A 23,392-nucleotide genomic window follows, 5' to 3' on the forward strand; every position below is an offset into this window, starting at 1 on the left:
CGGGATTGGTAAAAAAAAAACAGAGAGAAAAAAGAAAAGAAAAGGCAAACAGGGGGACTCCAAGTGGTTTCTTACCGGTTTAGGTTTGTGGGAGCTGAAATTCAGCTCTGCCTTGGACATGGGACCGTGCGTCAGCCGAGAGGGATCCGGTGCCGGAGGAAGAACATCTTCCTGAAGGAGGAAAAGAAAAGCCCGTGTGCGGGAGTTTCTTTTTTAATTTTTGTATATTCGTAACCGGGGAGGGGGGAGCGCCGGAATGATGCGTCCCAACCGCGGCTTCATCCTGCTCCTCCTCAACGGAACCGCTTGTTTGGTAAGGAAAGAGTGGGAGTGGGGGGAAAGTCACGCTGTAGTCTTTACGAGTCCTGCTCCGATTTACCTTTTGTTAACCACCTCGAAGCCTACCTGCGTCATGAGGAACGGCGAGGTGTCTGCGTCCCCATTTGCGCCATAAACTTACAAACTAGAGAATATAAGTAGGTAAAAACGCAGCTGAAAAACATGTGCAAGCGGTAATTGAGAGCTGGTGAAAATGATACTTCACCAGACGTGCAGGTCATGCGTGTTTCTAGCAGAGATGCAGAGATACTTATCGCCCGATGTGTTCATATGCGCTGCTTCCAAACGCAGTTGAGCTGATGTGCTGTGCTATTTTGGCACTAACTTATAATTACGAAGTAAATTAAATGCACGTTGACCCTGCTCGGCTCATGGTGCGCTATCACCATGATCCCAGCGGACGCTCGTGCTGGCCGCGTGCTTAGCGCACCGTGCCGCCGGTGTCCATCTCCAGTGTGCGTGACTTAGAGTCACATCAGCCCTTTAACCCAGCATGTAGTCGACATGTTCGGCTTACATGAAGGCACATAAAAGTCAGAAATCCCACCGAAATAATTACACGAAAAGTGAACATGTGTCTAAATCAATTAAACTGCGAGGCAGCTGTAACCTTCCCGTTTTTTGGTGAAGCAAGAAAAGAGGCAGAACCAACAAACTCTTGTTAAAGCTTTCACCAGTTTGAGGTATAAATTCATCACAACTTGTGTGAGCCAGCCGAACTGCTAACAAAATGTATATGCCAATTGAAACAAGTGGGCTTCCATGCATGTACACTATCTGGCTTAAAATGAAGAATAAAGAAAAAACAATTCTCATCAGATTTGTTTGTAGCCTCCATGAAATTTGCACCATAAGGTTGCAGAGTGATGCACATATGGTTGTACTTGGATCTAAAATCCAGAGAGGATGGAGTACTACTTCACAAAGACGAGGCAAGCAGCTCTTCTTAGTTCAGTCTTTATTCTGAAGACTCTCCCCGTCTTGTTAGATATGATTAAATACAGGATTTTCACTGTGGGTGGTGAGATAACTTTGAAGTGAGTGAAAATGATCATCACAACCTCTGTTCTCTATTGTGCTATATTAATAAATTAGGTAAAGCTAAAAACCTAACCTAAATACACTGTGTTACCGTCCCTCAGGACCTCCACTGACCTATAACACCAGATGTGTAAACATGAACTGTTCTGCAGACTTAATGAATATCTCCAACATTACGTAACCATACTATCAAAATTGGATCAACCACTCCTCCTTTCATGTACACTCGCAGATTTATTAAAAAAAAACAGCTTTAATGAGAAATCAGCTCTTGATTCACATGAGAAAACTTGAACACCCTTCTGCTCGGAAACCCCTGGGCTGAGCATCACAGGGCCCAGGAAATGAGCAAGCTCCAAAAAAATAATAATAATACAAAAGAAATGTCAGTGCAGTGGAAATATTCAAGTGAGGTTGAGTGCTTGTTTGATGCACACGTTTGTGTCAGCATCGCAGAAAGGGTGACCTTGTGGTTTTCATATTAAAGTATTCAGGTGCTCACAGGGCCTTTTGGTGATTTGAGGTCTGACAGACAGGACTTGTAAAAGACTAAACACACAGATTTATTTAGTCGGAAGACAGCTGTTTCAACAGATCTGAGAGAGAAGAGACCACACGCTGACTTAAAATATGGGGGATGAGTGCCTTTTCAGCCATTGTATAACTAGATACAAGAGTGTGGGATAATAGGCTTAACACTGGCTCTTGTGTTGTCTTGGTTCGGGGAGCTGCAGGGCGAGCCTATTGTAACCCAAAAGGTCTGTGCCTAATGATAATGATAATATAATTGGGCCTTTTCCTCCCTCTATAGACCATGTATCTATGAAAAAACGTACATGACATCCCTCAGCAGGAGATCTTGGGTAATTCATTAGCCCCGTGACATTGATAAATTATGGAGCAATTAATACATTAAGTAACTTTTTATTATGCAACAGCTTCGTGATTAATAATCGTATAAGCCTACTATGCATTAAAATTCGATTTGGATGATTTTCTGTTGTAATAGCTCTGCAATTCCCAGAGAGGGTTTGGGTCCCGAGCGGCCTTTACCAAATGCATGCTAATATAGATGACTATTAACACAAGGTGCCACTCCGGTTGTTGTTTATGTGATGGATGATGTGTCTCAAATGTTAATTATTCTTGGTATTTGAATGGAGGGTTGTGAATAATATTAACCATCTCAGTTGCATAATTGACTGCTTGAGAAATTATGTTTATTTTTGGCAGCGGTTAGAGTTATTTTTCTTCTGTGATGCTCGGCAAGCTGACTGGATTTGTTGCATATGCATATTTGAGGATAATAATGATCCGTGGGATATTTAGGAGGATAGTTTTAAATTTAGTGTCCTTTCAATCGCGGTCAGTTGTTTGTTAAGCAGAGCCAAGATGTTAAATATAGCTGCAATTAACGATTATTTTCATGACCAATTAATCCACTTTTTTATTTAATCATTAATGGCTCATCGTTTGGTGTATAAAATGTAAAACATATATGAAGTGTGCTCATCGGCAAGCATCACATTTAAGAAGCTGGAATATCAAATGTTTGATTTTTGCTTGAAAAATCACCTCAACGATTAATAAATTATCAGAACAAGTTGCTGATTATTCTGTCAATGTCGACGAATGGATTTGTTTTACTTTTAATGTGAAAATTGCAGTCTTTGTAAAGACTATTAATCAATGAACAGATGCAAAGTGAACTGAGCTCACACAATATGCGGAGGAATGCATTTGACACATTGAAATTAGAGCAAGTACAGTACACACTGGTGATGAGAGAAGTGAGAGGAGGCATGGATAAAGAGCTAAAAAAAGGAATAACAAACAATCTTAAAACAATCTGCCTCAGAGGTTTATACACCTCATTGACAGTCATCACATATTTTGTCTTCCCTTTGCACAAAAGCATCCCAGAAAATGCATCTAATCCACATATAATTACAACTGCAGCAGTATGGCTCAACCGCTCACAGCACAAGGTTGACGATCTAGATCCACACGCCAGCTGCTGAAATCTGAGAGAAGTGAGGTCAACAATCTAAATCACTACGAATAGAAGAATGAAGTGCAACAGAACAGGGCCTTGAACCCGACTGCCCCGGTGAACCGTAGAATCTTTCTCCTCTGCAATCACACCAAAATCACACCACTTTTCCTCGAAGCAACTATTCCTTCTTCATCAAGTTGCCTGGTATTTTTTCACTCGGGACTCGTGAATGTTTGTGTTTCATACACGTGCCTGCAATCAAAAGAGCTTAATAATTAAATAAGTATACCCTTGTATGTGCTGTAACCTTCATGTGTAGACGAAGATCGCTTGGGAGTCGGGCGCTCGGCTCTTCATACATCCTCATGTTGAGCTCACAGCTGCTCTTTCACACAGGTAGCCTCTCTGTGGCCATGAGAGACAGGACGGCTTTATGCTCCCTCTGATTGCTTTCAGTGCACATGCAGATGCTGACCATCGTGCACGATCGCTGAATTTCACCTCCGGAGCCCTGAACAGAATGTCGGTTTTTGGAGATTGAATTTCAATGAAGACATTTGTATGTATTCTAAGGTTTCTGTGCATGAAAATATAAAGAAAACATTACACAGGGATACAGTGCTGTGACAGTATGTTTTCCACTTTTACCATTACCCTCTATTTGACATTGCCACCAGCAAGGAAACCTGCACTTATTTAACACGTCAATTAAATACAAACTTTTTTCTTCCACTGAAAGCCACACAGAGCCAAACTCCCTTTCATGACAAAGAGGGCATTGTCATCATCCGTACAGAGAGCATCACTGCAATGGGACGCTTGAATCGTAACATAGCAATTCAACCACTGAGACAACAAAAGGCACAATCGAAGCAGAAGTGCCAGTAGTTTGTCTGGAAGCTGCACGGTGCAACAATGCACAAACACACACTGTGCAAACCTGAGTATTTGTGTGGAAGATTAAAAATCAGCAGATGCCCTTCGCTAATTCTAACTGCATCTCTCAGTTTTGGCCAGTCACAAAGCCTTAGATTCATGCGTCTTAGGGTACCTGTCCTCCTGGCAGGGTGGCTGACCTTGTCCACCCAGATACATCCCTAGCGAAGCAGAAATACCACCTTAATCCTGAGAAAACAAATAGAGAAAACTCACTCTCTGATATTGCATGCAGACACAAATGTGAGACAGCAGCAGCAGAGTGAATTCATTTTTTGTTGTTTTTGTTTTGGGCTTTCTCGCTCTCTTGAGTCTGCCTCTTTGCCATCACTGTTGCAATCTGCATGTCAGAGCTCATAAGCTTCTACTCGCCACCTCACATCCCACACAGACGCAGGAAACCCAAAACGCATTCATAATTGTCCCATTTCTATTATCAGGGAGAGTTTGGCTGCAGAACCACAGTGGAAGCAGACAAAACAGTGTGTTGTGCTGACGACATGTGTCCTGTTCTTTCCCCCCATAAGGGGCTGATTGGAGAGTGACGGTTATGACGTCATCTTCATCATGAGTAGCTCAATAATTGTGTTAGCCATTGTTATAACGATTGCAATATAGCTTAGGTGAGTACATACAATACACAAATACAAAAGCTTGATCATTTACAGGAGAAATGTCTTACAGATGTATATTGTGTATGATACAGTAACCATAATAGTGCCCATTTATTGAACAGCATAACATAACATATTTCATATTTGAAAAAAACGTTTCAGTACGTGTTCAAAACATTTACCTTCCAGCTTTTTTTTCTCTCTGTGAAATGTACATCTTCACATTTTGGACTGTTAGTGGGACAAAACAAGCAAAAAAGAATACTGCAAAGTTTAGCGATAAAACTAAATTACTGAATTAATCGAGTTATTTAGAAATATTGATTTTAGAAATAGTTCTTGATTGCTGCCATTTATTTCCGTATCCTCAAACTGCACATTGTTTACATTATCATTTCAAAGCTTTGGCCATGACATTTATGAATGCCAACTGCTTGTACCCCTTTCATTGTTAATCTACATTTATGAAAGAATTCCACTCAGCAGAGACATGATTTAGAGTGGACAATAGTTCATTACATGGTGCATGATAAGATGAATAGACCCCGACGTGACTTAGTCGAGCCGAGACACTAGTGGTGGTGGTGAAGGGTTGGATGAAGATCTGATGATGGGATACGGGGCAGGACGAGACACGGGATATGATGGAGGAGGAGGGTCGTACTGACATGACAACTGACAGCAGCAGAGAAGGAAATAGTTAAAAGATTTGACAGCAACGATATGATTGGCTGAGGGAAATCGTGGAACGTTTTTAATTTGGAATGAACGCCCACATATGCTGAGACTTCCACATACGCTTCATTTGGTTAGCACAGATAACTGCATGACTTGTTTGACTAAATTGGACGTGTACTCTTGAAGCCGCCTAATAGGCTCTACCAGCACACCTGGTGTAACTGTATGATTTGGTTTTAAGCTATTTCACAAAAAAAAAAATCTTTACATTGATTTCTGTTTTTGTATGGATCAAATAACCAACTCAACAATGAGCAATTTAGAAAAAACGACATAAATACGAGCGGCGAATGAGCAGGGCTGCTGCTGATGTAATGGACAACCTCATGGCCTCCTGCCTGTGGTGTAAAACAGCTTGAGTTATGCACAACCGCAGCACGAGCGACCCCAGAGGTGCAGCCCTTCCCTCCTGACCGCCCGCTGAGGAAGCCGGCAGGGGAGCGCCTGTCTGTTCTCCCCCCTCAGGCTCCCACAGGCAGAGACAGACAGCGAGAGGCTGAGAGAGACAGACAGAGAGAAAGTACGCTCGCCGACACACTGACAGCCCTTCAAAGTGAAGCGCCGGGCTGTCCTAAGACAGAATACGTTGTCTTCTCACAACCAGCACAATTTATTGTGGCATTGCTCTCTGGGAGACTGCAGGGGAGAGAGAGCAGATCCTGGAAGACTATCTGTAGGTTCGTCTGCTGTTTGGGATAGCGGAGGGTGGATTACAGTGCACAGCTTAAAGAAAAATGACTCGTCGCCTTGGGTAGAATGAGTGGGTATAACTCCCGGGGGATCCAGATAAAGATGCGCTTGACTTTCACACGAAGGAATAACTAAGGGTGGGAAAATCCATCACAGACGTTTTAATTTCAGAGAGCTTCTGCTGGAACTGACAATAAAGTTGTTTTACTGCATTGTGAAAATGTTATGGAAAGTGTCAATATAGAATGAAATTTTCATCTTTTCAAGTCGGCATCCAAACAATATTAGAAAGGCGATGTGGGACCAGGGGACGTGGGTTTATTTGAAGGGGGAACATCAGGCTGTCAGTGCAGTTTAACACAGGAGGAAACGCAGGCTTTTCTGATGCCGCAGGCTCCGAGGTTCACGCTGACCTCATCATGGTGTGACTGGAGCCGCTGGATACCAGATCAGGATGAGGCCGGGTGAGCAAAAGCCCATTTATATTCTCTCACAATCTGTAAACAGTCTGTTCTGCGTGAATGAACATGTAGTGTGCAGTTCACCAGCGTGCTGCCCAGTGACGGTACAGTGATTTTCAGGGTCAGAGTGGTGCACATGTCCGGACAAGCCCCGCTGGGGGTCTTTTGGAGAGTTTCCAATTAAAACAGCGCACAGCCAAAGGGATTTGGCCAAGCTTGAAAGAAGTACTGTTTCAAGTATGATAAATGGATAATAGGAACATGTATTTATTTGTTGCAGAGTACGGTCATTTCTGAATGACCGTACTTCCTAGGAATAAAGGACAGCAATTATCCTAACCTTTATTTCTCCAGTTTTTGCAGTCATGCACTTCACAGTCATCCTGTGAGGAGTGTTTTCTATTTATTTGGAAAGGTTCGCTGACCTTTAAGCGCAAACCGATCTTTTTGTCAGTTCATTAAAAAGTAACATGTTCACACTGTTACCTGTGTAGTTATGGTCTGGTTTTTAGGCAACTTGCTGTTCGGTTAATGCAACCTATCATTCCGTGGAATATCTACGAATTAGGGCGCATTCTTTTTCGCAGGTTTAGATGCGAATGCTGGATGAGACCAGCCTGGTTATTGTTAACCAGCATTGACTCGCAGTATGACCACAGTATGCAGTGTCAAAGTCACGTTCTTATATAGGGCCAAACATCCTAACGTCCTCACTTTAGTAGCAGGATAACAACAGCACACAACATTCCGTTAACACATTTGAAAAATTGCCATCATCTTTCTGGAGAAAGCAGTGATTGCTGAAGGTCTTTTTTAATCTTGAACACAAAGGTTGTTTGAAGAGCTCGAACAAAGCCGTTTCATCTGATGACGGCCTGATGCAGTGGAGATGGACTACAGTTCACATCTGTTGTCAGGATGCGTGTCAAATGTTTGACAAGTAAGCACTTGTGATCAGATTTCACTTCCCTGCTCACATTTGCCGTTATACTGCTGCTAAACAGAAAAAAAGTTTGACTTCAGCTAAAGAAGCAGATTGCTGTGTTAGTTTGGTTCACTGTTGTCCGAGCTGTGTGGCGTATCGTATTCCTATATGTTGCATCCTGTAAAGCTGAGCAAAGCTTCAAACCGATGAGAGACGCTTTGCATCCGTGTTCACCATGTGAACCACATCCATATTTAAAGCCGTCCACTGATGGCCTTTCAGTGATAATTTAAGTGTTAGCCCATTCACACAGTTACACTTTTTTGCTTTTTTTGTTGGGGATTGAAACGAGTCACTCTTCAGGTCTTCATGCTTTTAAGCTCCAGGTGTCAAAATCTAACAGAAAGACTGGAGTATTAAGTCATACAATAAGATGGCAATTCAAGCTTCTCATACCTGAACCTCCATCAGACAACAGCAGCGTCCTTCCGGCTTTTTACTAGACAGGTGTGAATGCTGGAGCAGCGCTTCAATCAGCTCGGCTCCATCAATGCATGCTTTGCTTCCTTCTCCCTGGAGCCAAATTGGGGAGAACCTGAAGAGGAACAGTCCCCTCTGCTCCATCCGTGCACCGCCAACTTGTCAATATCCCGCAATGTAAAAAGTTTGATAGTCAATTCACAGCTCGGCTGCTCTCTGAGCATACGAAATGAGCCCAATTCCACTGGGACCACACAACTGAACCTGTCCAAAATGAGCTGGGGAAGCAGGTGGAGGATGAAAGAATAGATCGGGACAAGAGTTTAGAATAAAAAGTATCAGTGTCGTGAGTTTGTTCTCTGACTGCAGATTTAAGCCCCAGTGACCCCCAAGAAGCCGGAGTAAATTATTCATCAAGAGTCAAATGGCTTGTTTCTTGTGAAATTACCTTTTTTCCTCTTCTTCACTAGCCAGAAGAATAATTAGTTATAAGGGCACACCGCCATTTTCAGACTTTAATCATGCAACGGAGAAGTCTCCTGCAGTGAGCATATTGGATCTAGAAACAGGGAGAGCAGACAGAGAAAAAAAAAAAGAATAAAGCATTGACGAACACTTAAGAAATCGGAGCTGCCTGGGTCTTTAATTAAAAATTGATGTCATATTAGAGATGAAGAAAATGTTCAACTCAACAGCGAAAGGGAAATGGAGTGCTTATTGAACTTGTCAGATCTCCGTGACAAGCAAAGGCTCTCAGCCCTGCTGGGTGGCTCCAGAGGAAGATTTCTCTGTATTAATCAATTCATTTACTTTAATCCAGATTATAAAATCCATACAAATACAATTTTAAACATCACACCAAATACATACATATAGTACAGTGTCTAGTAAGCATGTGTTTAATAATCTGAAGTTCTTTAAGATTTAAATTTCAAGAAGCAGAAATGAAGTAAATGTTGAATTGTATTGTTACATGTGACCTAAACATTTAAATATGATCATATACTAAATAGATTTTTTTATTTACATTTCGAGATGTCTTTTTACTGGCCATTTACCTGATCAGTGCTTATTGTGATACAAATATAACAGTAAAGTGGTAATAAAGACAATAAAAATAGAAATATCAGTAAGAAAAAAAAACATAGAACCTTTGTCTCCATTAGAGCTGAAATTGTTGTTCATCTGTATATTTTCTCGTGAATTAGGCCTATATCTGCAATAACTTTGGGACAACATTGTAAAGACTGCACATTTCAATTTATAATGCACATTGGTGAAATAAATATTTGATTCATTACTCCATTAATACAATACAACAATATACAATACCATTACAGGTACAAGTCAAAATCCTATTTTCATCTGCAAAAGCTGTGTTTTTGACCATTTGGAGGCAGCGTAAACGAGGTAGAGAAGGAACGTCACTTTGTAAGTTAATACGCTGAACTTTTTAAAAAACGGCTGTCTATGTATAGAGCAACATTGGCCTTCATTTGGACTGGTGTTTCTGGCCATCTGATGTCAATCCAATATTCTCTGTCTGTTTAGCTCTAGTTTGGTCTCTACCAACTCTTCGTGGAAATATCTGGCTCTTTGGTTGCTTAATGCTCCGCTATGTTAACTTGTTCAACGCTTGTTGGGGTCAAAAAACAAACATAGAATGAGCTGAGAGACACTCAATCATACGCCAATCTGAGGGGAACTGCAAATATGACGATTGTCATCACTTTGACCGACCAAATTTAACAATGAGCATGATAATTGTATCCATTGTTATTATAAAAAAGTACTGTTAAATTATGCTTTAATTAATTAATTATTTTTAATAATTTACCCAAGGTGATGTCTCAAAATTCTCAAAAAATATTGTTTTGTCCAACCAACAATCTGAAAATGAAATAAATTTGATTTAAAATTTCAAATGATGAATGAACGATGACTCAACAATCAAAATATTTTTAGATTGACTAACCAATCATCATTTTATCTCCAGTCTCCACGTCTTTGAAGTAAAAAGTGTGCAGCTCTTGGTGGGATGTCTGCAACCCTCGTTCAAATCCAGGAACTCAACCAGTATAGTCTGAATGATCAAACTGGAGTGGGAGTCTAATCTCGGAGCAACATCCTGTGGTTGACACACTGGTCTGTCACTCCTCCGCTGCTTCTGTGAGAGTTATGGCACTGGTTTCAGCTAAGTGGCTCCCTGATCTCTCTGCTGCACTATGGCCGTAGTGTGCCTCTGGCACTGGGGGAAAGGGGTTAAAACGGTGTACCTGTCACTGTAACAGGCTGATTATTGCCTGTGGAGCTGGCAGGCTTGTGAGGATCGCTCTCTTCCTCCAACCTCCCTGCTGGGAGAGAGGCCTGGGGCCTGTGCTCACTGAGGCTGAATGACTCACAATTACCACAGCGACAGAGCCTGCAGCCACCTCCCATCCTCTCCAGCCGTTTCACTGACTCACTTAGCGCACATGACAAATGACAAAATCACCCCGAACCTCCGCCCCCTCAAGAAGACCTGATTGCCCATCGCCCACACTTTGCCTACAGTACTTAAAGCTGGGATACATCTTGCCAAGCTTCATGAAACAAAACAAACTTAGTCTGAATGTAACTTTTTCTGGACTTTAAAAGCAACATTTTACAATGTTACACATCGTAGTTGGTGTATATTTTGTTATGGCAGAGGGAACCTCTGACATTAAAGCCGCAGTTGCTCGATATACTAAATGTATTAAACTCTACTAAACACTTTTTTTTAATGTAACAACACGGGTATCTGAAAAATAGATATTATTTAAGGTGCATCATCAAAGGATGTCTTATTGTACTTTGTTTTTTAATATGAAAGCAGGTGGGTGGTATGAATAGCCAAAGCACACCACATTAGTGCTGTTAACTGTTAACAAAACAATGTTGAGGTGTGCATGCTAAAATGTGAGAATATTCCACTATAGTGAAGCAATGCATTCATTGTGTAACATTGTGAAAACAACAGCGAACTCTGTGTTTTCCTATGCCATCTCATCTTGCTTGCATTGCACAAGTGGAAGGAGGGAAGCACGCTGAGAGTTAAATCTTACACCTCATATACTTCCCCAGTTAAATGCAGAGTGGCGAGAGAGTTGTAGCAGTATGCAGTTTTTCGGAGTGGAGTGTAAAACTAGTGATTCTTATAATATTTAATGATGAAAAATAACTTAACTGCTACAGTAGAACATGTGACCTCTGTGACCTCACAGAGGTCACATGTTCTACTCTCTAAGGGTTTACAAATCTTCAAAAAGTATCTAAAAAAGGATACTACACAACATTTACCTGTAGAAATTAAACCAAAATTGCATTTAAAAGCAAGACACACCCCACAGTATTTGCTCTCTCACTGCAGTAATAATTGCATTTTCCGTTCTTTTTTTCAGAGCGACATTAGGCTCATTTTAAAATGTGTCTTTGACAATGATGCTGCACTCTGAATCTGACACCTCCAGCAGTGCCAGACTTAAATCTTCTGTTCAACAATAGCACAATGCTCACTTCATCCCTCTATACTACAGCCGGGCCTCTCGGGCTTTCTAATGAAGGCTGTTCAAAAGAGAGGGAGGCGTGCCTTGCTCAAGCTACTGCAAAGCTTTCTGCAATATGTTTTTGCTCAGATACGAGTGTTGGCACCATCTGAGAGTCACTCTAGACAAGCGGCGATTTTGGCAAAATGATCAGGATCTTAAAAGCAAGTGGCAGTTGTTATAGAAATGAAGAGTGACATATTTTTCATGGTGACATATTTTTCCTTTTTTGTCGGACACCGCAGGGCCTCTTGAGTGAGGCAGGCAGAGCGCTAGCCTCTGTCCTGTGAACAAACTAGTCTTTCAATAAGAGCTGTGGGGAATGGTGTATTTGTCATCAAAGTCATCCGTCCCGGCCTCAACTCCCACTCTGAAAAAACAAAAGATACAACTGAAAAGATTCAAATCAATATGTCTTCAGCTCTTCCATTTTGTCTTCTTCTTCATAATGAATGACTTTGGGATTCTCAAAGAAGCTATGACAACTCTCTAATTCAAGAGGAAGGAGTCCTCATCAAGGCAGCTAGTGGCCATCTGAGCGGCAGTGTAGCAAAGCAGCAGACAGGTAACTAGAGCAGAGAGTGTCTGGCCTCTCACACCCTTGTGGTAATAGAGCCAGATTAGAGGAAGAAGAGGGTCTTCTCATTTGAGTCCAAACTCCAGACCGCAACCGCATCAGCGGGAATCCTCGCAAAGGCAGTTGAAATGCGATACACGTTGTTATGAAAGGAAATACATGTTTTCAGAGAGACAGACAATCAATATCGCTGACTGACTGCAGCGTGAGTGAACAAATCTGAGCTGGATTGAAAAACCTGCATAAAATAGAATAAAAATGAGTCAGACTTAATAATCCTGACTAAGCCTGTATAAGGAAGCCCTGGCAGCCAAGACAGTAGATGGATCAGAGCACAGACAGGAGTGCATGCATTATGCATCATCTTAAAATCTCTACGGGCAGAGCGCACATACACAAACTTATCCCGCATTTGCATCACTTATTGTTCACGTTTACAACTCAAAATTCAAAAAGCGACGTGTGTGTTTGTGTGCGTGTGTGTGTGTTCCCCACTGCCACATCCAAGGGACACAATAATGCCGTTGACTTCTATGGCGCATGAGACAGAAGCCACCTGTTAATAGATCATTACCGTTAAATAATTACCCATTACTTTGCTCTTACGTTCACACACTGTTCAAATCTACTGCTGAGCACAGCAGCACTGTCTTATCTCCCTCACTCCCCTTCCTCTCCCCTCAGTTGATGTTAACATCTGACAGCTTTGTGTGTGTGTGCCGATACAGATTCTTTAATTAAAAAAGTCTTAATTGGACATTACACTGTATTCTTCGGTCCCCCGCCTCCCCACCTCCCCTTTCCACAAACACTTTGATCCTCCGACCAAACCTTTCGAGGCAATAATAATTTCCCCTGTTCTCAGACTCACACCGCAGTGCCAAAGAAGCAAAAAGCTTGCAACACGGCTTAGTCTGCTCTTTACTTTGAGTTTCCTCCTTTAAGATTTTATACATGTACATGAACAATTTATCTCCAATTAGATGGTTTTCAAGTGACCTTATGTGACTTAATTTGACTGAAATGGGATGAAACATTAAAATGATGATGTAGAAAGAAGTTCTGCTCCTTTTGGTTCATCCAGAACATAAATCAACCTCCAACCTCTGTTGTCAGAGAAACAACCGTAGAAAGCATTTTGTAATGACAGAGCCTTAGTATTTTACAGGATTATAGACTTTGTAGAAAATTGTCCACCCTCACAAATATTGATTAAACTGCCCAAGACCACAGGAGTAACGCACTTTATGTGAATTAAGTTTTGGTGTGGATTTTCTGTTTGAATCTGTTCTTTGGCCTCAAGTAGCTCGAAGGAGGCATACGATCCCATTACCAGGGGGCTTAGGGAATTACATTGGCATCGGGAAAACTAGACATAAAGAAGCATTTTCTCTCATGGTAAACAAAAGAATGTAATAATAGCAATACCTGCAAAATGTCCACCATTTATTTATATATATAACATTGATAGAATGTCACGGTTACTACCACTACGGTGTGAACAGTAAATTAAGTATTGATTAAGCCTTTAATTTGTTTTCTGTCCACGTCCTCTACCTTACTGATAACTGCCTACTTTCTTTCTCTATTTTCTTTTTCAATTCCCACCTCCGCCTCCTCTCTCTAGGTGGCCTTGGGTCAAGAAGACGACTCCTCCAGCCCCAAGAGATCCTCAGACGACTCCTCCAAGACGGTGGGCCTTCTGAGCGGGCAGGCTCCCCTGTCGCCCCTGAGCCGCTGGATGATTCACAGTAAGAGCAGAGCTGCTAACACCACCTCTCTGGAGCTGCCCTACCGCTCGCCGGTCCCTTTCTCCAAGCAGGAGTTTTCCAAACAGGAGTTCTGGGAGATGTTGGGGAGCGACCTGCTCAAACCCGACGCCTCCAGCTCCAGGGTCAAGCGTCGGCCCATCGTCAAGACCGGCAAGTTCAAGAAGATGTTTGGCTGGGGAGACTTCTATTCCAACATCAAGACGGTGAGGCTTAACCTGCTGATCACCGGCAAGATTGTGGACCACGGTAACGGCACGTTCAGCGTCTACTTCCGCCACAACTCCACGGGCCAGGGTAACATCTCCGTCAGCCTGGTGCCACCTGTCAAGGCGGTGGAGTTTGACCTGGAGCGCCAGAGCGTGGTCTACCCTAAGGACTCAAAGATTTTCAACTGCCGTGTGGACTATGAGAAAGTGGATCGCAGCAAGCGCACCTCTCTGTGCAACTACGACCCGTCCAAGACCTGCTTCCAGGAGCAGATTCAGAGTCACGTGTCCTGGATTTGCTCAAAGCCTTTCAAGGTCATCTGTATCTATATTTCCTTCTACAGTACGGACTACCGCCTGGTCCAGAAGGTTTGCCCGGACTACAACTACCATAACGAGATGCCCTACCTGCCCTCGGGCTAGACTTGTAGGGGGGAGGAGAGGTGGGAGGGGAGAGGAGAGGAAAAGGGAGGTGAGTCGGAGGGACTTCATCACATGAGGAGAAACCCAGGGCTGTGAATCCTCCTTAATGCCATTGAGGCAGCAAGACACCTTAAAATAAACTCTCTGTAGCCTGACTATTGTAAGATGTAAAAACATATATGCAAAACAAAAACGACAGTATGCAGATAATGAGGTATTTAGAATGCGTAACTGCAGCATTCATTAACTGGACTGGTAGTGGAAATCAAACACGCACATTCTTACCTCAATCCAGTTTCTAAATGCCAACTTCTCGCCAGCTCACTCCCTCTTCCATTAAGTCATTTGTGAATGTGGTCTGAATGTCCTTTTAATCGCCCTTTACTATATCGCTCTCTTTCGCAAAGTCACAAGGCCGCATTTTCAGTGAAAGCGTTCATTTAAACGCTGCGATACGAGTCACTGGAGTGTTGTATACAAATTCAGACGTATTACAAACATCATACAGCAGTTCACATCACACGCTGTACACAAAGTGTGTTTTTCTCACAGAGCGCAGATGAATGTAAAGTGTAACCAGCCACACGATCATTGAGGTTCCAATCAAAGTATTTTTAAAAGTTTTTTTTTTTTAGATGTGAACTATAAGTCCATCCCAAATCAAGTTCCTCTTCCTACCCATCGCTGTCCATTGTCAATATGTCGTTTACGTTTGCAGCCCGCCAAATCAAATCACAATGTATCTCTTAGCCATGACAACTGCATTTCAGTAAAAGAGGGATGAGAGGAAGGGAGAGAACAAAATTATACAAATTTGCAAGAAAAAGCAATTCAAGGATTCTGGGCAAAGGCTTAAGACAAGTTCAGTGCGAGGGAAATAACTAGATTCTGCATAGAGATAAAATTGGCCCTCCATACTTAAAAGAGGGAGAGAGAGAGAGAGAGAGAGAGAGAGAGGTGAGAGAGGGAGAGATTCAGTGAGCTGTTTTAATTAAAGTGGAGAAGGAGACTTAGAGTATGCAGCTCCTTCTATTGTCCCCTCTGTATGAAAAAGATTACATTTTGTTGCCGTCAGGATTCCTGATTTCACGCCTTGATAGCTTTGACTGTGTGAGGCAGATTGCTCTCTCCCGACAAATACTGTGTTCTCTAAAGTCGACCCGTTATCTTGAATAAATGAAAATATTATCATAATAATTACATATAATTTAATCTCCTTTAGAACTAATTAAGGTTTCAACGAGAGGGTGAGACGTATTCCTAGAAATCAAGTAGGAGGATGAGAGGACGTTCTCGGGCACAGTGGTGTTTTGTTTTTTTGAGTGAAGCCGGCAGCCAAAGCTCAGCTCAGAGTTAACTGCTCTCATTAAGATAAATGGCCACTGGCTGGCCCATCTCATGTTGCTCTCACAAACAATACTAGCGGAGAGAAGTGCACAATGGAGCCACGAATTATAGCCTGACACATTGTTGGCGAGAGGGCACAATGACTTTTTTGGAGCACAGTCACAAGACAGGTGTGAAGAGTCATTAAACAGTAACCGGTTTGATTCTAATGTGCTGTGATGTCAGGGATTTAGCCAGTACCTGTGCACACTGGGCCTGGACTGCGCTGCAATGTCCCAAGTGGACCCGGGCAGGCAGTGAGCGGTCACCATGAAGCCGTCCTCCTGCTGGTGGTGGAGGTGGTGGGGGAGCAGGAGGCCAGATATAATTGCATCGCCTTGGCTGCTCTGTGTGAGATTGCGGAGCAAGAGTAGGAGGGAAAACACAAAGTCGCAGGGCTAAAGATAGTAACAAAGACCTGTAAATCTGCACATCAAAGCTCTGCGTTGCGGGGGTGGCGTTCAGGGGCGTAGCTCCACTCTATATGTGACCGAATCAACTTGTGTCCCAGGGCACATGGCAGCAGCTCACAAGTCTGTTAAAGGCTGTTCATCTGGCTAAGTCAAACCTCTGTCTCCTCTTGCATGTGATTGTTTCATGAGTCTCACAATCAACATCCTCACAGAGGGGACTTTCCTAAAGAGTGTAGACTATGAGAAAGCTTGAGCAGATTCTGATTCCTGCCACGTCGCAGTCATGCAGTATTTATTTGAAAACATGCATAAAGAGTCCCAGTGGAACATGCAATATAGATGTAAGTCCTGTCTGCTGGATGAGATACAAAGCTTGTAAAATGCACATCAACCAGCATGAATGAGCCGCTGCCTCTTGCTCTGTTCATTGATTTCCTCATTCTCCAGCTCCCTCTGACCCTTTCCCCTCCACGCATGTTACTCAGACACATGTCCCGCCGTCGTCGCACCGCTGTCCTCTCCCTGTGTGTGACTCGGCTCACTGGCCTAAGCCTCCCCGCCCTCTCTACCTCCCTTACCCTGGCGTTGAACCCCGCTGTGGGTAGTTCCTCAGCCCGCCCTCCTGCGCACAGCGCTGCGCTGAGCTGGCTAATCTCTGTGAGCTTAATGCCAGGCCAACTGAACATCAGCAGCGAGAACTCCCCTCTGTCCTCTATCTATCTATTTCTCTCTATATCTATATCCCATCAAACAAATGCGTCTGCACACACAGTCTTAAGATGTTCTGGTTTAGGTATTTCCCTCCCGTCTGTTCAAAGCATTTTACATAAGCCCCTGGATTGTGAGGACACGAAATCTCCTCGAGAGCATGCCAACGGAGTGCCCGACACAGATACGCCTCAGTAACCTCAATACTCCTCTCTTCGCCTCTGGCAGGGCGTCCGGTGAGGAGCTGGATACTCACACATGTTGGAATCAAAGCTGCATGGGCAACATGAGCCCACGGCACTGAACTCGTGTAGAAGACAACCAGGACACTTCTTGGGCTACATGTTGGGAGGAAGGCCCTAACTCTGCTTCTCATTGATTCTCTCTGATTTACAGCAATACTCTTATGGAGACTCCACCCTCCCTCGCCCTCTCTCGCCCTCTCCGCCTCTCTCCGGGGCGAGTTAAAGAAAGGCTGCTGGACTCTGATTAACAAACAGTCATGTTGCTGTGGGATGGGCGGTGTTGTCACGGCAGCAGCCTTACTGTTGACCCATCTGATGCCAAAAGACATGTGGATATTTGGCCTTCGAGACTGCAAGACAACACTGGTCCCCTCAGCAAGGAATAGTGAAACCAACTGTCAAAAACATAAATATACATATATAAATATATATATATATATATATTATATATATATAAAAGCTAAAAGTCCTCAGATCTGAATAAAGTTGTATTTAAATGTGGGTCATACAGTGGAGGTCGTCTGTTTTAACTTTTTGTTCCTCATGGTTTTGTTTCTCTATGTCATGTGGATGATATACTGTATGGATGATATGATGGCAATTACTGTGGTTTTCAACATTCTAAAAATCAATAAAGTACACAGAAGTACTTAAACCACTTCAGTTGTAGAGGAACTGACTCTTATATCTGGTTGTGCTTCATGTGGAGGAAGAGGGTGTCAACAATGCTGAAGTCTCTATTTTCTCATATTTGCATACCCATACTGTGTGCCACTGCCAACGGCAAAGAAAAGATGTGACTTTTTTTGTGCTCAGGGCACTTGCAGATATACATGCAGAGAGAAAAGGAAAAAAAAGAGGAAAATGGGGTTGAGAGGGAGAGGAAGGAAATGTTTCAACTGGAATGATGCATGAACACAGCTCTTTCCCCTAATTAGCACTCCATCTCCCCCATTGTTTCCTCGTTGCACATCTTCGTACTCCGTTCCTTTTAAGATGTAATTGACATTAAATTCACACTACTTCTTAATTTAATTCCAAACTGTTAACGAGGGCATGGGTTCAAACATTCAGCTCACAACATCCCTTTAAACAAGATCGATTAAGGCATGGCTGCCGGCAAAGCCAGGCCCTCCACCCCTTCTCTACGCCCCCTTGTTCCCATAAAAGTGCTGCTTGCCTCAGGATAACCTTGCCGGAGATGATGAAAGGGAGGCAAATAAGTCAACATGGAGACAGAAGAATGGAAATCTAATTTGGAAGAAAGCAGGATTGAGGTTAATGTGAAATATGTGAGAGCATGCATACTGGGTCAAAGATGTACAGGGACACACATACTGCAACATGTGCACAGACACACAAAGAGGAGGGACACTGCAGGCAACAATCATTGATAATGGACATAAGTCTTTCCAAGAAGTACAGAGGCTTTTGGTTGTCTACGAAAGAGAAAACAATTCAAGAGTGTGAGCTTCTCACAGAGGAAAGGGCATTCCAGCATGAGTAATGGGAAGCTGAACGATAGTCAATTGAGAAAATAACTAGTCATGGCGTGGGGAGGTGGGAGAAGGCGTGCAGAGCTTAAAATGATAAATAGACATTCGGAAAAATAACCTTGAGGTATGAAAACGTGTGTGTCTGGAGAAACTAGACAAAATATGTAACAAGAGACAAGGAGAGTGAGAGAAGACAGAAGGGAATGACGCTGACTCAGTGTTAGCGCTTCATTCTGAACAACAAGACTATCAGGTTTGCAATTTTAGCCCGCAGAACAATAATTATGTGATTAATTTTACCTCTGTGACATGTTACACCACATGGTGTAATACCGCTCTGACGGTAGATATTGCACTCAGCAGCATCATCCCCTCGCTAACAGTGTTGCCAGAGTCAAAGCTCAACCGCAGCGTTCTCATTTCTTCACACTTTAAAATCATCTACGAGGATTAGGCTGGTGTGCCAGCTTGATGATATACAGAACCAGAGCGATACTGAGGTTTTATTAAAAATCTGATTTCATCAGTCATCTGTAACTAATATGATACAGCCTGGAAACCCTTTAATAAGGATAATCTTTCATACATAGTTTTGCTTTTTAATTTGTTTTTTGCAAATTATTTCTTCATTTAAATGACCAACATATTCCCAAATCTCTTTCTATATTGAATATGCGTTTTGGGTCAGCCTGCAAACCTCTCTGAACATTTCATTAGTCTGGGGTTTCAGAGATTTTTGTGTCTCATTATAGTGTAAATGTGGTTTCGAGGCTTTTTCACCCCGAGAGGAATGAAATTCTGCGAATATATGAAAACATGCGTCACACATATGTTTCATGAAAAAAAAGACCAGCCAATATATGTTTTGTATGACAAAAACCTAACCATTACGACTCTGTCATCTGTTTCCACATCATGTTGCACACAAGTCTGCAGATCTTATAGAAGCTGATGAGGGTTTTTGTTACCTGGATACCTTCTCCATCCAGATGCAATTTGTCATGCCGTGCCTCGCTGCACTCCCACTGAATTCAAATACACTCGATGTCCTTTGATATTCTGGATTGTGTGTCGGGGTGGTCATGCTCTTACTCCAGGCACAAATGTGTAAAAGCAAATGTACACATTCGCTTGCTGCACACACACACACACACACACAAACACACACACACACACACACACACACACACACACCTACACACACGCACACAAACACACACTTACAAGTTAAGTGGTTTCATGCTTCAGCATCCTAATAGTCTCTCTGCCCCACCATGCCAATCATGGAACCCGGAGTAGCGTGGACAAGCAGGTGGGCCAAGTCTCCACCACACAGCATTATGGGAGACGAGTTACATCAGACGGGGACAAATACAGGATCAGCCTCTCAACCCCTCGCTGCTCCTTCATGACGGAGTGCTCCTATCACTGTATTTCCAGACAGACTGGACACACAACGCCGGGCACACCGGCTCGACGGAGGCCGTGAGAGAGGCTGGAAAAATATAGTTCAGGAGGGGTTGAGTTATGGAAACAGCGGGAGGGCAGTGGAGGCAGTTGGAGCTTGTTGCAAAAGAAAGCACAGATGGCCCAGGGCTACAACATGGTGGGTAGAGGAAAGAATAACTGAATAAACTAATTAGAGGGGCACAATTTCACACACACCTCCATCAAGTCAGCGCTCCCTACCTCCGCTTGAAAAATAGCTTTTTATCTAAAGAACATCCTCACACACAGAAACTAAGACGTTGAGATGGAAATACTAATAACAAAAAGCTCAGGGTTCAACACTTTTCTGCATCTCACAATAACAGGAAAAGTACATTTTTGGACAGCAAAAGGCGTCACACATCGACGTCAATGTAAAAGTTCTGTGGGCGTCTGTGTCATGCAATATGGCAGTATTAGCTGGAGGCCATGATGAAGACGTTAGGGCTGTGATCTCTGTATTAGCCTGAAAAGACGACATTTCCACGTAACTAAAGGAAGCGATGGAGAGCAGGGGTAATTTAAATTCAGTGACAAGGCTTTAAATACCAGCCAGGGATCACAGTTGTGCCCTTTGGCAAAGTAATTATTCACTCCCTAAGAAGACGATCAGGTGTGGATGTGTGGTCATGCGCGTGCACATGCATTTGGCGAGGAGTGTGTCGGCATCTGTGTGTGTGTTTGAGTGAACCGGGAGGGAGCGAGGGAGGTGTGAAATGTTACAGTTTCTCCTTTTTTCATGTAACTGAGAAGTGTTTATGCCAAACTCTTCAGAGGAGAGAAAGGGTGCTCAGCTACGGGCTCATATCAGGTTATAGACGTGAGAAGGAAGCGAGAGGAAGGCATAAAACAAGAGCTGGGAAAGGTTAGCTTTCTGCCGCTCCATCACTGTCTCCTGCCAGCTTGTTCCCTTGTCCTGTCCAGTTTTTTGACTTCCTCCATAACTTTCAACCAGAGGCAGTGTGATCTCTGGAGGAGGAGCTATCTTCTGCTGAACCCAGGCTGAAGTCCAGCCCTTAACTGACAGGATCAGACTCTCACTGGGAAAAAAACTGCATCCTAACAGATTTTTTTGGCCCTGGTTTTGCTCCTATCTTTCTCCAACACTCCATATCCCTCAAGCTCCCTCTTTTGCCCCTACGTTTCCAAGTAGCCCCAAGACACACACACACACACACACACGCACGCACGCACGCACGCACACAACACACACACACACACACACACACACACACACACACACACACACACACACACACACATTTGTGCATGTTTGTTTCTGCTGACATCCCAGTCCTTAGATAAGTCAAAGACAGATTTGGGGGCCCTGATGCGTCTCATTATCTTTGGGGCTGTTCACAGGGAGCTACCCCCTGCACGCACACACACACACACACACACACACACACACACACACACACACACACACACACACATACACACACACACACACACACAGCGCATGGGATCATCACAAACCAGAAGTTGTGCAGACTCAGCTGCAGACATTCTCACAACACCTCAATCAGTCTTCATTTGCCTCCTCTTCCTTGTCACTTTCCTGCTTATTTGGGGAAGAGGAAACAGGGAGCTCTCTAGTGAGAAGCTATATTTTGCTTTCTCTCTCCTCTTGGAGAACAGTTGCAATTTTGCTGAAGGCTGGTTGTGAAACATGTCTGAGGCCCGTGTCCTGCTGGGCTCAAAGCACATCCCCCCTACAGGCACTCGCTGCAAACGACACATGAATGAATGCTATAAAAGTAAAGCTACACTCACATGACAGCATTAAAATGCTCTCGATGGACACACACTCGGCTGACCTCTGGAGCTTCCCCCCCCCCAAAAGACGTAGCAACATACTATGTAGCTATGAGAGTGTCTCCGTATCAAATGAAAAAGTCTGGCCATGGTCCCTCTGTAAAATAACTGAATAAATTCCTGCAGCAAAGACCTTGTTTTATGGCTCTGAATGAAGTGAAATCAGAAGCTGGGCTCTCCCGTTTACAACTCAGTAAAAAGAGAAGGCTACGATTGAGAGCAGGTTCATTGCAGGAAGGTAATTGGAAAACTAGACTTTAATGTGACCTCTCAATGACAATGGACGGTCATGCAGTAAGTCTCAGTCTGACATTTTAGCAAATTATAAGAGGATCGCAGCCTGCTGTTAATTAATTGTTTCACATATAGTGTTGGAATGTCTAAAAAGTCTGCCAAAAAAAGGAGAATGACTTAACGGCACCTTTGCAGCTTCTCCAGTGTGAATGATGGTGGAAAAGTATTTAGATCCTTTATTTAATTAAGTCAAAGATTCAAATTTAAAATGAAACATATTCAATGAAAGTTCCCAATTACTGCAACACCAACATACTATCATCTTAAATTGATATGTTGGCCAGATAATCCCTAACTTTATCTGTCTGCCATTTGGTGTTGAATACAATTGGTTTTGGGTTATTTTTTTGAAAACTGCAGCTGCGCTTATGAGAGAAGGGAAAGGGACTTAAAACTTACATTGTTCGTTCTGTACACATGACATCTATTGCTTCTGTCCATCCGGGGAGAGGGGTCCTCCTCTGTTGCTCTCCCGAAGGTTTCTTCCCTTTTTTCCCTGTGAAAGGGTTTTTGCGTTGCTTGGGGGGAGTTTTTCCTGATCCAATGTGAGGTCCTGGGACAGGGATGTCATATGCGCCCAGATTGTAAAGCCCTCCGAGGCAAATTTGTAATTTGTGATTTTGGGCTATACAAAATAAACTGAATTGAATTGAATATAAATTAAAACAGAAAAGATGTAAAGTTGTAAAGAAAAAAGAAAGAAATAAAGCACTTTCATGATAATTATTTCTTTGAAATGATGCAGCTGTGTACTCTAACCCAAATCATAGCACACTATGT

General features: G+C 43.0%; 1 protein-coding gene across 1 annotated transcript; it reads left to right on the top strand.

The window, feature by feature from the left end:
• Nucleotides 1-256: 256 nt before the first annotated feature.
• On the top strand, nucleotides 257-14,764 carry LOC306749789 (neurexophilin-1; the record flags this gene model as incomplete). Its single annotated transcript, XM_079233117.1, has 2 exons — nucleotides 257-313; nucleotides 13,991-14,764. 2 exons carry the CDS (start codon nucleotides 257-259, stop codon nucleotides 14,762-14,764), a joined length of 831 nt encoding a protein of 276 aa, XP_079089243.1.
• Between the last annotated feature and the right edge of the window lie 8,628 nt (nucleotides 14,765-23,392).

Source organism: Taurulus bubalis (genome assembly GCF_910589615.1).
Source record: "Taurulus bubalis genome assembly, chromosome: 17".
Classification (NCBI taxonomy): domain Eukaryota; kingdom Metazoa; phylum Chordata; class Actinopteri; order Perciformes; family Cottidae; genus Taurulus; species Taurulus bubalis.